Here is a 12,346-nt window from a genome sequence, read left to right as displayed (position 1 = left end):
AGGTGTGATTGAAACAGTTTATCATGTTCTGCTATGTATATTGCCTGTATTATAAGGTTATTCATTTCCAGTTTATAGATCTGATTTTGGAAATGTTCCTAGATCTGATACTTTTCCTATCTCCTTTCAGATTTCTCTAAAGAATCTGTTTTGTAAGATGCCTATGTTGACATGTTCCAACAAGAGCAGGTTGGACCGATTTCATCAAGGCTCACTCTAATTCTAGTGGATGCTATTTTGTATTGATTTAGATTAGAAGCTGACAGTTGACCTGCCATTTACTTGCATGCGTGCGTGTGCAAAGAAGTCCTGCACCAGGGCACCCTTTTATAACCCAATTTTTTTTTTGCTATGTTCCACTTTTCTCCTTTTTGTTTTGATCTGCAATGTAATAAAGTTGATTGGTTGGTTTTGACCTTTCCTCCAAGTATCTTAAGGTAGCATATATGGCTGTCCTCCTCTTCCTTTAAACTTCACAATGACTCTGAGATAAGTCAGACTGTGGAGATTCTGTCACAAGGATTTTAAGCTGCGATAACACCTGGGAAAACATGGCTTTGGCGATACTTATTGCACAACAACGCCTCCGACCCATAGCTGCTGTGTCCCCCAACCACAGTTAGGGTGTCCTTTTTCAATTATGGAAACCCATCAATGAGCTGTCAATAGCGCAAGTGCCCAGGTGTGAAACATTGCTGCTGGGACAGTCATTTTACTGCCAGTCACATAGTGTCAGTGTCCCCTCCTCTATCTGTTCCCCCTCTCACTCCCTATTCCCAAGCAGCCCGATGACCTTCTGCCCTATTTCTTTTTAAAACGTATTTTACTGGCATTGCTGCATCAGAGATTCGGAATTGCATGAGTTAAAACGAACAAAAAGGCATGCTGGGTGGGGCACTAGGCTGGGAGGTTGATTTAAAGGCGACTTAGAAAGAGAACACAATGGCAGCAGCAGCTCCAGTTGTTCAGTTTCAAAGACATCCAAGATATTGGAGCTCTGGACACAATATGATTCTATTTCCCCCCTTATGTGATTGCTGTGAGAATGGGGCTCGCATGGCAAAGCCCTGAGAATGACTGGCCCAAGATCACCCACTGGGTTTTATGGCTCTGTGGGGACTTGAACCAGGATCTCCCAAGTCTGGGTCCAGTACTCTCAGCTACATCAGACTGGCTCTCAACTGAATTCTCAGCTTATGCACTCCATTCCTTCTGGTTTATTGTTATGTGCTGTAAAGTTACATTCATTGTTATGTAATGTTACCTTCAACTTATGGCGACTATGAATAAGAGACTGCCAAGCTGTCCCGCCAACAGCAGCTGGGCTCACATCTTGCAAGCGCAGGGTGATGCCTTTCTTGACAGTTTATCCACCTATGAGTTCTTGTTCTTTTCCTACAGCTTTCCCTGATGTTGTTATCTTTTCCGGAAAGTCTTGTCTTCTCATAAATCTGAAGTGCAATAGCCTCATTTTTGGCTTCCAGAAAGAATTCATGCTTTTTATTCTAGGACCCATTTTTTTTTTTTGTCTCTTTTGGCAGTCCATGGTATCTGTAAATCTCTTTTCCATCATCACATATTTAATGAACTGAATGTTTTCTCTGTCAGCTTTTATTGTCCAGTTTTCACATTCATACACAGAAATGGGAAATAGCATGAATAATCCTGGCATTGATATTAAACAATATGCCTTTACACTTGAGGATCTTACCTCATTTCTTTATAGCTGTTCTTCCAACTCTTGTTCTGATTTCTTGACTGCAATTTCTATTTTAATTTGATGACAAACCCAAGGGAGAGAAAATATTCAACTTTAGCTGGCTTCTGTGGTCATTATTTTTGTCCTCAGTGTTCACATGCAATTCTAAATTTGTACTTTCACCCTTAACTTTCATTAATACTTCTTCATTAATACTTCTTGCTATTTTCTGCTACCATTTTGTTAATATACTGATCTTGAGTGCATAATTTTCTCTTTCATTGCTTCTAATTTTTCACTTGGGAAGGTGTATCTCAGACATGTTCTCATAACCATGATCCTAATGACAATTTATATACTCACCCTCCTATTCTGAATTCATTTTACCTTAGTGAAAGTCATTAATGATCATGGCATGTATTTTTGACTGTATCTCCAAATTCAAATACATCCAATTTGTAATTTACTAACATATCAGGAATCCAAATATTTCATTTCATTCCATGATACTTTTTGATTTCCTTCATTAAAATGCAAGAGTTGGTTGGTTTTGAACTCTTGAGGCCTTTTACCCATATAGCTATATCCATATCCATTATTCTGTTTAAATCCCCACCTTTTGCAGGATTCATTTTAAGGCCAGAAACTTCTTCTTCTCCAGTGTTTGTAATCTATACTCTCAAATGTTAAGGTGTCAAAATAATGGTTTGTTTTGTTTTTAAAACAAATGTGGTAGAATTCTAGCATACAGAATTCTATGCGAACAAGTTTAAGTCAAAAGTACTTTTCTTTATTCTGGTGGTGGCTTGAAACTTTAGCATATCTTGATGAATTTGTTTAGAGAGAATAGTGGTTGTGAAAACAAAGATTCTCAGCCTGAAGCAAAAGGCTATGGCTATATTTCGTATAACACACAGAGGCAATTGTGAACAAGTATACATTATTAATCTTCCATGTGCAGACACCTAGGAGTTGCAATATCGCTGAGCTTACCTATTGCATGCATATTGATATATGCATGCTGTGTTATTCATACTTTATATTTTGGCTGTCAGAAGCACCAGTATGGCTCAATAGTGATACAACTGCAAAAAGGCCCATGCTTTTGGGGTAAATGATTCTTCAGAATGCCTAGGTTCAGATACCCATTTTCTCTTTCATAAAGAAAGACAGACTGCTGGCCAAGTTGACACCACATCTTCATAAGAAATCTGTTAAATTTCTATTATAACCAAGACAAGCAGAGATAAAAATATATTATAACAATTTAATTGACAGCAACAATCAAAGCACCTTTGCACCAAGATAAGAAAAGTAAACTGGAAAAACTCACCAATAAATTATTCTGATGGCAGAAAACTTCATGTGGGAATGCTCACTGATCTGCTGCCCTGACAGCTACAAGAACAGTTCCCATAGGCTTGTGACTTTTGTGCCAACTGGTTCTTCTTATTTATATTTCATTTTTAATAACTGAACAGGAATAAGGTAGGAGACAGTACTTGGGATTTTGGAGACTCAGAACATGAACTTGGCAGTATTCCTCAGATTTTTATTGCTTTTTTTTTAAGTGTTAAAAAGCTTGTGTCTGTTATTGCTGCTGTCCAAATGTAATGTTGCTGGACAGTCAAAATGGCATATATACAATAACACTTCTGGGGATAAGAAGCCAAACGAAGCAGTCATTTGAAAATAAAAATGTGAACAGTTAAGAGTTGACTGCCAGCATAAACTATGTAAGACATTTATGGATTGTTATTATCAGTATTTAAGGATACAAAACCAGTGAACATGCGAGGACCATTTGCTAAGAGTTACTGTAAAAGCTTAAAATATTTTTTCCTTTTTCACAATGTCAGGTAGCTACACTACAGTGTATATTGCTTTTGTGATGGCTTAACTGCTACGCAATGGCAACTTATGAACTGGGGAGGCATGTCATTATGAAATAATAGGAGGAAACTCATAATTAAACATGTGGAATCCAATTTAAGTGGAGTTAGAGCTGGAGAGGCCTCTGGTTCCACAAAATAGCTGCCTCCAAGAACCTGGGCAGCTAAAAGTATAGCTGATAAACACCTTCCACAAGATGGATTTCCACTTCAGCCAGAATTCATGAACACTGAGGACATGACCCTGTTATTTGTAACACAACAAGAAAAAGAAGTGCCCAAACAGCCAATACCTCTTGCAGCAGCTTAAATAGTAAATGCCAAGGAATTAGTCACCCGGAGTGTCATGATCAAGCTCCTATAAATGTCTAGTGGCTGAGAAGAGTTTTTGTGCATGCAGCCATTCAACAAACTAGTAGATGATTTTGTGCTGTCTTTTGATTACTTGACATTGCAGAACTATGGATTGGCTTTAAGGAGTGTCTTGTCTTTTCCCTCCTTCAACTGTGTTTATTGTGACTGCTTGCTTCATGAGCTTGACTTTGGGACATTTGAAACCTTGCTACTACATCTCCCTTCAGTTGATCTTCTTGACAACACATGTATGATCTGCACTGGCCTGACTCTTTATCTGCTTTATCACACTAGGGGGCAAATGGGATTTAAACGAGAGTTAAAGTAGAGAAAACCAGGAAATGTTGTGTGATAAACATCAGGCATTATCTACCTCATCTTATTCAAGTCTGCTTTTCCTAGATGCCTTCTAGATACAAGATACACACATTTTCCATTCCTGGTCCAAGAGCTACCTCAGCTGTCATGGTTTCCTCTAAAGAATCCAGCAAATGTAGTTTTGAATGGATGTTGGAATTCTTTGTTAGAAATTTCTATACTTCCTCCAGACTGCAGCCTGTGAGTTAAACTACACAAAATGTTAACTGCACAGTTTAGGGTCTCCTTCTTTGTTGTTCCCAAGTAATATAATAATTATCAAGCACTACTGGAAGAAAAAAAATCTTTTAAACTCATAATTTGTTTATGAATTGTACTATGAATAGTTTAGGTAAAAGTCCATAAATTATAAAGCAGCAAAATTGGTTTGGAAAGAAGCATATTTGTTTTGCCAGTTCATGTACAGTAGACCCTTCCTATCTGCAGGGTTCAGTTCCACACCCCGCCCAACTGCAGATGAGAAAAACTGGATGTTTGTGCCCCACATTATTCAGTGGGCAGCAACATGTACGTGTCTGTATCACTATGTCTGCATGCACATGCCACATTGAATATGAGGTGCAGCGAGCCACAAATGCTCCAATCTGCAGATTGCTAGCTCTTCAATGCAGCAGGCCCACTGTATTTGTATAGTTCATATGATTCTTTATATTGCTCAATACCGTAGTACTTCCAATAGTAACATGTGTGCTTTTCTTTAAAAAAATACTTCAATTAACATGAAGATAAAGGAGATTTTAAAAATGCATGATCTAAGCCTATATCATTTTTGGGTAGGAGAATTTGTATTCCCAATTTGGGGTCTGCATCCTAATTCTGTGTACAACTGCAGTCTTTCACACACGCTCTAGGCAAGACATGTATAAGATTGTGCTACAAGTGCGTCTATTGTTTAACCAGCAAAACACACCTCCACAATTTCAGAAATATTTGAAAAGCAAGATTGTATCAAGGTGGGTTGTGTCCAATTAACTCTTGACAGTAAAGCAGACAGTTATTACATTTCCATTTGTAAACCAAATGCTTACAACAAACAATGATTTAAAAATAATAAATAAAATAACATTTTAAGGCATGGCTCACCACAATGATATGAAAAAAGTCAGACTTTGCCAGTATGCATTACCAGGAGGGAGAAAAATAGTGACCATTGGAATTTGACACATTAAATTATAATTTTGGACATTAAATTGCTACCAAAACTCTTCTCAATTACAGTATAACATTCCTAACAACAGAAGGCAACCTTCAAAGTTATATAAGGAAATTTGGCTTGCTGGAGTTCACTCTGTTAATGTCTTCAGGCAATAGAAGATCTTTAAAAGCTCAGTGTGAACAATTCATCTTCAAGCAGAGAACAAGAACAGTGTCATAAACATAAAAATTAAAAACACATATGACTATACTGTAGTCCGTTAAACAGCTATAAGAAATCCGTTCAGGAGATCCCTGTGATGTAATTCTCCATCAACTTTGCAGTACATGATAATTTAAGAAGAGTTTCCCAAATGTTCATTGTATAAGCAACATGAAGCCCTTTGGTAGAGGAACACATAAACATGGAGTCTGGAGCCACAAGTGTTTAAAAATGGACTGGCAATGAATCAGTCAAAAACATAGAGAAAAAAGGCAGCAGAAAGATTTTTCTGCATGTTATATTGCATATATCTATATATCCGTAAAAAAACATTAGATATTTTAGATGCGAACAAGCAAGAGTTTCCCCTGCTAGGAACATGCTTCTCTTTTGTGCAAAGTTAAGGCATGAACAATGTGAAAGGTTCTAATGATGACTTCAGAAGATTCTTCCCTTTTTGTCTGTGCTGAGCTTTCCACTTTTGCAAGGTCTTCCACTGTCAGTTAGCAGCATCCATATGCTCTTGCCGGGTAAGAAGCGGTTTCCCGCTGGGAACTGGTGAGCCTGTGCGCAGCTCCTTCACTGTCTCTAGCAATGTTTTCCTCTCCAGTTCTAGAGTGAGAATTGTCTGCTTCAGCTTGCTTTCACTGTTCAGCAACGTCTCAACCATGCCCTCTAGGTTTTGGATCTTTGCATTTGCCACCTTAATGAACAAAACAGGAAATGCAAGCACAGTGTTTGTGAGGGGAAAAGGAACATGCACACTGCTCACTCAGCACATTTTATGTGAAAGCACCCGTAATTCCAACTAGAATTAACACAGAGAATAATCAAGTGTAACAGTAAAACCGTAGATCCCATTAATTCATTAGCATATATACAGTCAGTTCTGGAATTCCATCTTGCCACACACAAGCATGAAGAATAAACAACGAATATTGGAACACTACAGATGCTTTGAGCTTGTTCCACCAGTTCTATGAGATAGGAAATAACTGGGCCGAAAACCTGAGTGATTGGTGCTTCCCTCCCCAGACACCAATGTATAATGCATCAAATATTTTGGCCTAGAACATTTGGGCCAAACTTTGCCCGCATATTTTGCTCTCTTATAATAAATTCAGTTTCATTTCTAATATGTTCTCCCCATCCCTTCCAAATCTTGATTATTTAAGATCTAAAACAACTCGCCCCTGTACAACATAATGCAGAATAGAAATCCATGAAAACTAATAAATGTATGCCAGGTTGACTAATAGAAACTGAAATTTATTAACCAAGGCATTTTAATTAAGCATAGTCTTGTTCATCCAGAAATACATTAAGCATGAAGTATTCATGGATATTGAGATAAAGAAATATGAATAATGACTCAGACTAAAGATTATAATGTTTGACTGAGAAGTCAGCCTTTTTGCCTATCCCTCTTTACAAGCTTTCACCTCACAACATTAACCTCCAAGATGTGTTCTCCCACACACTATTTTTCAGTGTTCAGTTTTGATCTCAAGGTAGAACAAATCTAAAATGGAAAATAACAGACATGTGGCTGTTTTGCATGGGTTTTAGTGAGCAATGACTATTATTTCAGGCACCTCTATAGATGTTATAACAGGAAACACTCTTGACTAAGGGGCTCATAAAAGTACTCCCTTCAGTTCAGTTCCTTTCTAAGCACTCTCCAGGTTAGCCAATGCTCAAAGGCTACACCTTTGTTTTAATTCTTCAAATTTTAAAACAAATTTTACATATTTACTGAATTATTTTGGTCAAATACTGGACTTCTGTTGGAACACTACATCAGTTTAACAACCATTATGCCACTGTGGTCCACTTATTCCCCAGCTGTGCAGCAGTGGGCTTAGGAAGAGAAAACTTTCCTCATTACTGTCTAGAGAGAGCAGCCTTCCCAGAGCACCTTGAGTTTCAAGGACTCACCTTATATGTACCATTACATAATGAATGTTTACATTTATTAAAGGAATTCTATATTCATTTTTTTTTAAATCAACAGTGACAGAATACAGTTACTGTGGCCGAGAGACCAGATGAAAAGATGATGAAAGATAAGGCAGCCAGCAAATGCAGTGGCACTCTGAAAAGCAGTCAGGAAGTGAAACACCTCAACAGAGCCTTTTTCTATAAACTGTGATAATTAATTATTCAGTAATTATTTTCCCTCTGTAATTACTTGCATGCTCCTACAATTTGTCCAACTTACAAACAAACAAATAGAGAACCAATTGCCATTTCCCAGTGCTTTTAGTTTTCATACCTGGGTGCTGGTGCCATTGATCTCTGATTTCGAGACTCAGTCTCTGCTGGGTTTTCCTATTCATGGGGGAAAGCTGTTTCAGGCTTCCATGTGGGCTGGGGAGGACACTATTTTTTTTTGTAGGTGTGCAACTTTTTTGAAGGGGATCTTTGACTGTTACCAAGGAACTACTGTACTACACTACTGTTCTACATGCTGTTGTGGTTTAGTGTCAAATTTTGGTGGCAAAGCATTCTGGAGATACATTGCACAGTTGAATGTTGGCAACTGGTTCTTTTGATCCGTCAGGGTTAGGAAAGACTTGGAGTAGCCTATAGTCCACATTTTATTCATCCCTGGTTTGATTGCACAGGCAGGAAATGGCAGGCCAACTCCATTGTATCACCTGCAGATCTGACCTGTTCTCACCCATTAGCATTTACCTGGTCCAGCATGGCGATGGGTTCAGAGGCTCATCTGCCACTGTGCCATGGAGCACTGCTGCCTCACCCATCACCACCATTCACCATGGTCCACCAGGGTGAAAACAGGCACCTGACTTCACCCAAGTGGTCAGGTGACCCCTTCAGATATCAAAGGCCATGACTTGGGCCTGCAAGTCGAATGGTGGCAGTGGCAGGTAAGGGGGTGCGCAGTTGTCTGGTCTACTGGCAGTTGCAGTTGAGTTTCTGGGAAGCTCCAGCACACAACAGCTGGGTTTTTTAGACTGGGCTATAAGGGTCAGATGGACCAGGGTTGGGCCAGATCCACTGGAATGACATCTGATCTGTCTTTTCCTGGTCTGGTCCTACATCACCTAAACAAAATACTAGGCTGGGGGGGGGGGGGAAATTGGCCCCTGTGTACAGGCCTCTTGATTTAAAAGCGTAGGACAGTGCTTCCCTAAAGATATCAGATCCCATCCAATCTTGGGAACCAAGCAGGGTCAGCTCTGGTTAGTACTTTGATGGGAGACTGCTAATGAATACCAGGTGCTGTAGGCTTTATATGGAGAAAGAAAATGGCAAAACTACGTGTTAGCATTCCTTTCCTAAGGAAATTAATGGAGTCTCTGTAAGTTAACAAGTGAATTGAAGGCACATACATACACACACAATGCTTCTTCAGGAGACAATCTAGCATAACACCCTAAATATTCAAAGTATTTATTAGGACTTCGATTTTTAATGTGATAATCAACTCCATTGGTCATCTTATTTTTCTCTAATTATTAACTAAGCTTACAGAATTAGTTGCGAAAATGTTTAGCCAAACATAAAAATGCAGACTAATGATATATCTCATAAATATTGGTGTGTTGATAGTAACCACTTAATGGCTAATTATGTTTACAGTGTGCAACTAGTACCTGCAACTCTTCAAGGAGGCTGAAGTTTTGTTTATGTAAACTACTGTTTGCATTTTCTAACTTATCCATCCTCTGATTGTCACTGAGAGAAGAATCTATCAGTTCATCCTGAAGTACATGGTATTCAACTTCATAAGCCTGCAGTTGTTTAGAGATATCCATCTCAAATACCTAGCATATATGTAAAAGAGAAAACAGTCCTTGTTACAGAAAACAACAACAACAACAACAACAACAACAACAACAACAACCCTGTTGGGAAACCATCACTATCCTAATTGGATTCATAGGTCTAAATCTAACTAAAGTAGGCCCACTGAATCAATGGGATTTACACTACTGTTGACTTATCATCATTCAGTGACTGATTCACTGAGTTTGTTTTAATTGGGACTAGCAATTGGATTTAGGCCATTATCCTTAAGAAACTGAAGCTAACATGGTATAGTGGTTTGAGTGTTGAACTATGACTCTGAAGACCAGGTTTCAAATCTCCACTCAACCATAGAAACCCATTCGGTGACCTTGGGCAAATCACACTCGCAACCTCAGGGGGAGGCAAAGACAAATCCCTCTAAAGAAATTTTGTCAAAATACCCCAGTGATAGGTTTACCCTAGGGTCACCATAAGTCATAAATGACTTGAAGGCACATAACAACAACCTTAAGAAACCAGTAGTGTCAGAGAATGTAAATAGCAAAGCAGAATATACTGCCCACTAGGTTCCTTCTCTCTCACCATTTAAATCTTTATTATTTCATGTCCAGAAATATCAGTATTCTTTTAAAAATCACACCAATCATGTTGCTTATCATGGAGAAAGTCTCTGGGGTGAGAGAATGTTATCAAATGTTACTAGTTTTATAGCTAGCTAATTATAGCAATTAGGGTTATTTAGTTAATTTATATTCTGCCTTCTCTCTGACATGGGACCCAGAGAGTAAAACAAAATACAAACCAACGATTATGATAAAAATATAAAAACCAATTAAATAAGGTATCCCATTAAAGCAATGGTAATTTAAAATAGTATATGAATGTTGAATTATATAAAAATTAAAAGAAAAATGCAACAGCACACCTCCCATGGAAAGATTCTTCTGCACTGTTATTCAAAGAAAAATGGTCTTTAGTTGGTAGTGGAAGGAGAACAGAAAGGGGGTCAGAATAGCCTTCTGTGGAACAGTACCACAGCCTGGGAGCAGCCACTAATAAGCCACAGAGAAAGCTCTCCCATGAGGTTCATTTAGGAAGATAGATCTTTCAGAGTGTTTGTGCCCAATTATGTAGGGCAAAGTCTGGTAAAACTAATGGGACCTTTAAAAAGTTCTATTTGTCCAAATAAAACAATAATTTCAAGTAATCTAATGTATTTAAGAAAAACCAAGGAAGTATAGCTATTTGGTGGCTACAATCGTAATGTTTTTGGAGAATGTCTGAAAGTCAAGAGTGGCATTTAATTTGTATCAGAGAGAAATAAGAAGCTGTGCTTTCTACATAATAGGACACAGTGCTGTTAGACTGATCATCCACCTTGCTGTGAATTGCATAAATTACAGCACTAAATTGCTACAATTCAGGTAGGTTGTATGTCAGGAGTGAGGAACCTATGAACTTCCAGATGTACAACCCATCAGTATTGGCCATAATGTCTAGGGCTGATTGGAGTTGTAGTTCAATGACATCTGATGAGCCACAGCTTCCTTATCTCTGCTACAGAAGGGTGCTACTGAAGGGAAAAGAGAGATGGGAAAACCTGAGTACTGGCCATACAAAAAGCAATGATGTAAACAATACTCAGAAATTGTCTCAGTATTGATTAGAAAGGGTAACAAATGATATACTATTCTTTTCTATCAGCAACAGTAATGGCAAAAAAAAAAAAGTTTTACAGAAAAATATTGTATTTTGCATAAAACCCTTCACGGGTTTTCCCCCAAAGTCCAAAAATATGGGGGGGGGGGGGGGGGAGAAGAAAAAGTGCACCAAATCTCTCATAAACCTGCCTACCCGGGGAAGGATTTTTAAAAAATTAATTCTTGCATATGAGAACAAAACAAGCAAAAATGTCAGAAAGCTTGAGGCCTGGAGTTTTAATTTGAAAAAGAAAGAAAAAAAGAATCAAAGGACTGATGAAAAAAAGAATCAAAGGACTGATGGAAGCTGAATACAGCTTGCACCAGACTAAGAAAGGTAGATGTAGGCTGCAGAAGCATTCATACCTGATTAATAGTCTTTTCCATCTGTACCAAGCCCAGGTTAGGAAGAATACATTTAATAAAGTCAACTATGGTTTCCAGGTTTTCATGCTGTAGAATCAAGGGCTTATGGCTCCCCAGCAGGCTTAAAGCCACTTTAAATATGACTTCTGATCCCTGGAGAAACAGTAAGTCTATAAAACAGATAGGAAGTAAAAAGGAAAATAAGAGATTAAGGAAGTATACATTATATATCACAATACCCTTTTGCTGGTGTCCTATCTGTTTTCCTAGTACTGTATACTGGTTACAGTGTGCAAGGTCTCCAAAGTCACTGGGGCTTACTTGACAGAATATTGCACTTGGGCTAAGAAGATTCAGCGCCAACTACATGTCTTCAGCTACAGTAGTTACTTTCTCTCAGACAGACTTGCTTCATAGGCTTACTTCACTTTCTATGAGAATAAAATGGGGTGGGAGAATTCTCATACATGTTAACTTGAGTTCCTTGGACAAAAGCAAATGTGCTAATAAAAATAATGATATTATACAAAGAATTAGCCATATCAGTCTCTTGCAGCATAAAAAAGATGAAGGGGGGGGGGGAGGAGGAAAAGTGAATGTGGCAGCAACTTTAAGATCTTAGTTCAGATCTTGTCTGAGTCTTGAAACTGCCCTACCTTCTTTTGTCCATCTCCAGTTCTACCAATGATATTGGAATGACACAGATGATCTTATACTGATAATGGCTGCTGCTACTTGTCCCTAAGCATTTCTTGTTTTTAATTTTTGATGACTCTTTTATGTACACAGTGAGCAGCTACTGAGGGGTTCGACCTAGAAA

General features: G+C 38.3%; 1 protein-coding gene across 5 annotated transcripts in view; it reads right to left on the bottom strand.

The window, feature by feature from the left end:
* Positions 1 to 1,660: 1,660 nt before the first annotated feature.
* The window catches only part of TBC1D1 (TBC1 domain family member 1), a 105,215-nt gene continuing 94,529 nt past the window's right edge, over positions 1,661 to 12,346 (bottom strand). For all 5 annotated transcript variants that reach the window (XM_089525083.1, XM_089525086.1, XM_089525085.1 and 2 more), the window contains 3 exons: positions 11,527 to 11,696; positions 9,304 to 9,474; positions 1,661 to 6,383 (listed from right to left, as the gene is read on the bottom strand). In XM_089525083.1, coding sequence (XP_089381209.1) covers positions 6,180 to 6,383; positions 9,304 to 9,474; positions 11,527 to 11,696 — 545 coding nt within the window. In that variant the 3' untranslated portion in view covers positions 1,661 to 6,179. The remainder of the gene's footprint in view (positions 6,384 to 9,303; positions 9,475 to 11,526; positions 11,697 to 12,346) is intronic.

This window comes from Sceloporus occidentalis, unplaced genomic scaffold (genome assembly GCF_023333645.1).
Source record: "Sceloporus occidentalis isolate IW3139 unplaced genomic scaffold, rSceOcc1.0.p SCAF_5, whole genome shotgun sequence".
NCBI lineage: Eukaryota > Metazoa > Chordata > Lepidosauria > Squamata > Phrynosomatidae > Sceloporus > Sceloporus occidentalis.
The sequence above is the reverse complement of the archived record's forward strand: the minus strand, read 5'-3'. Positions and strand labels throughout refer to the sequence as shown.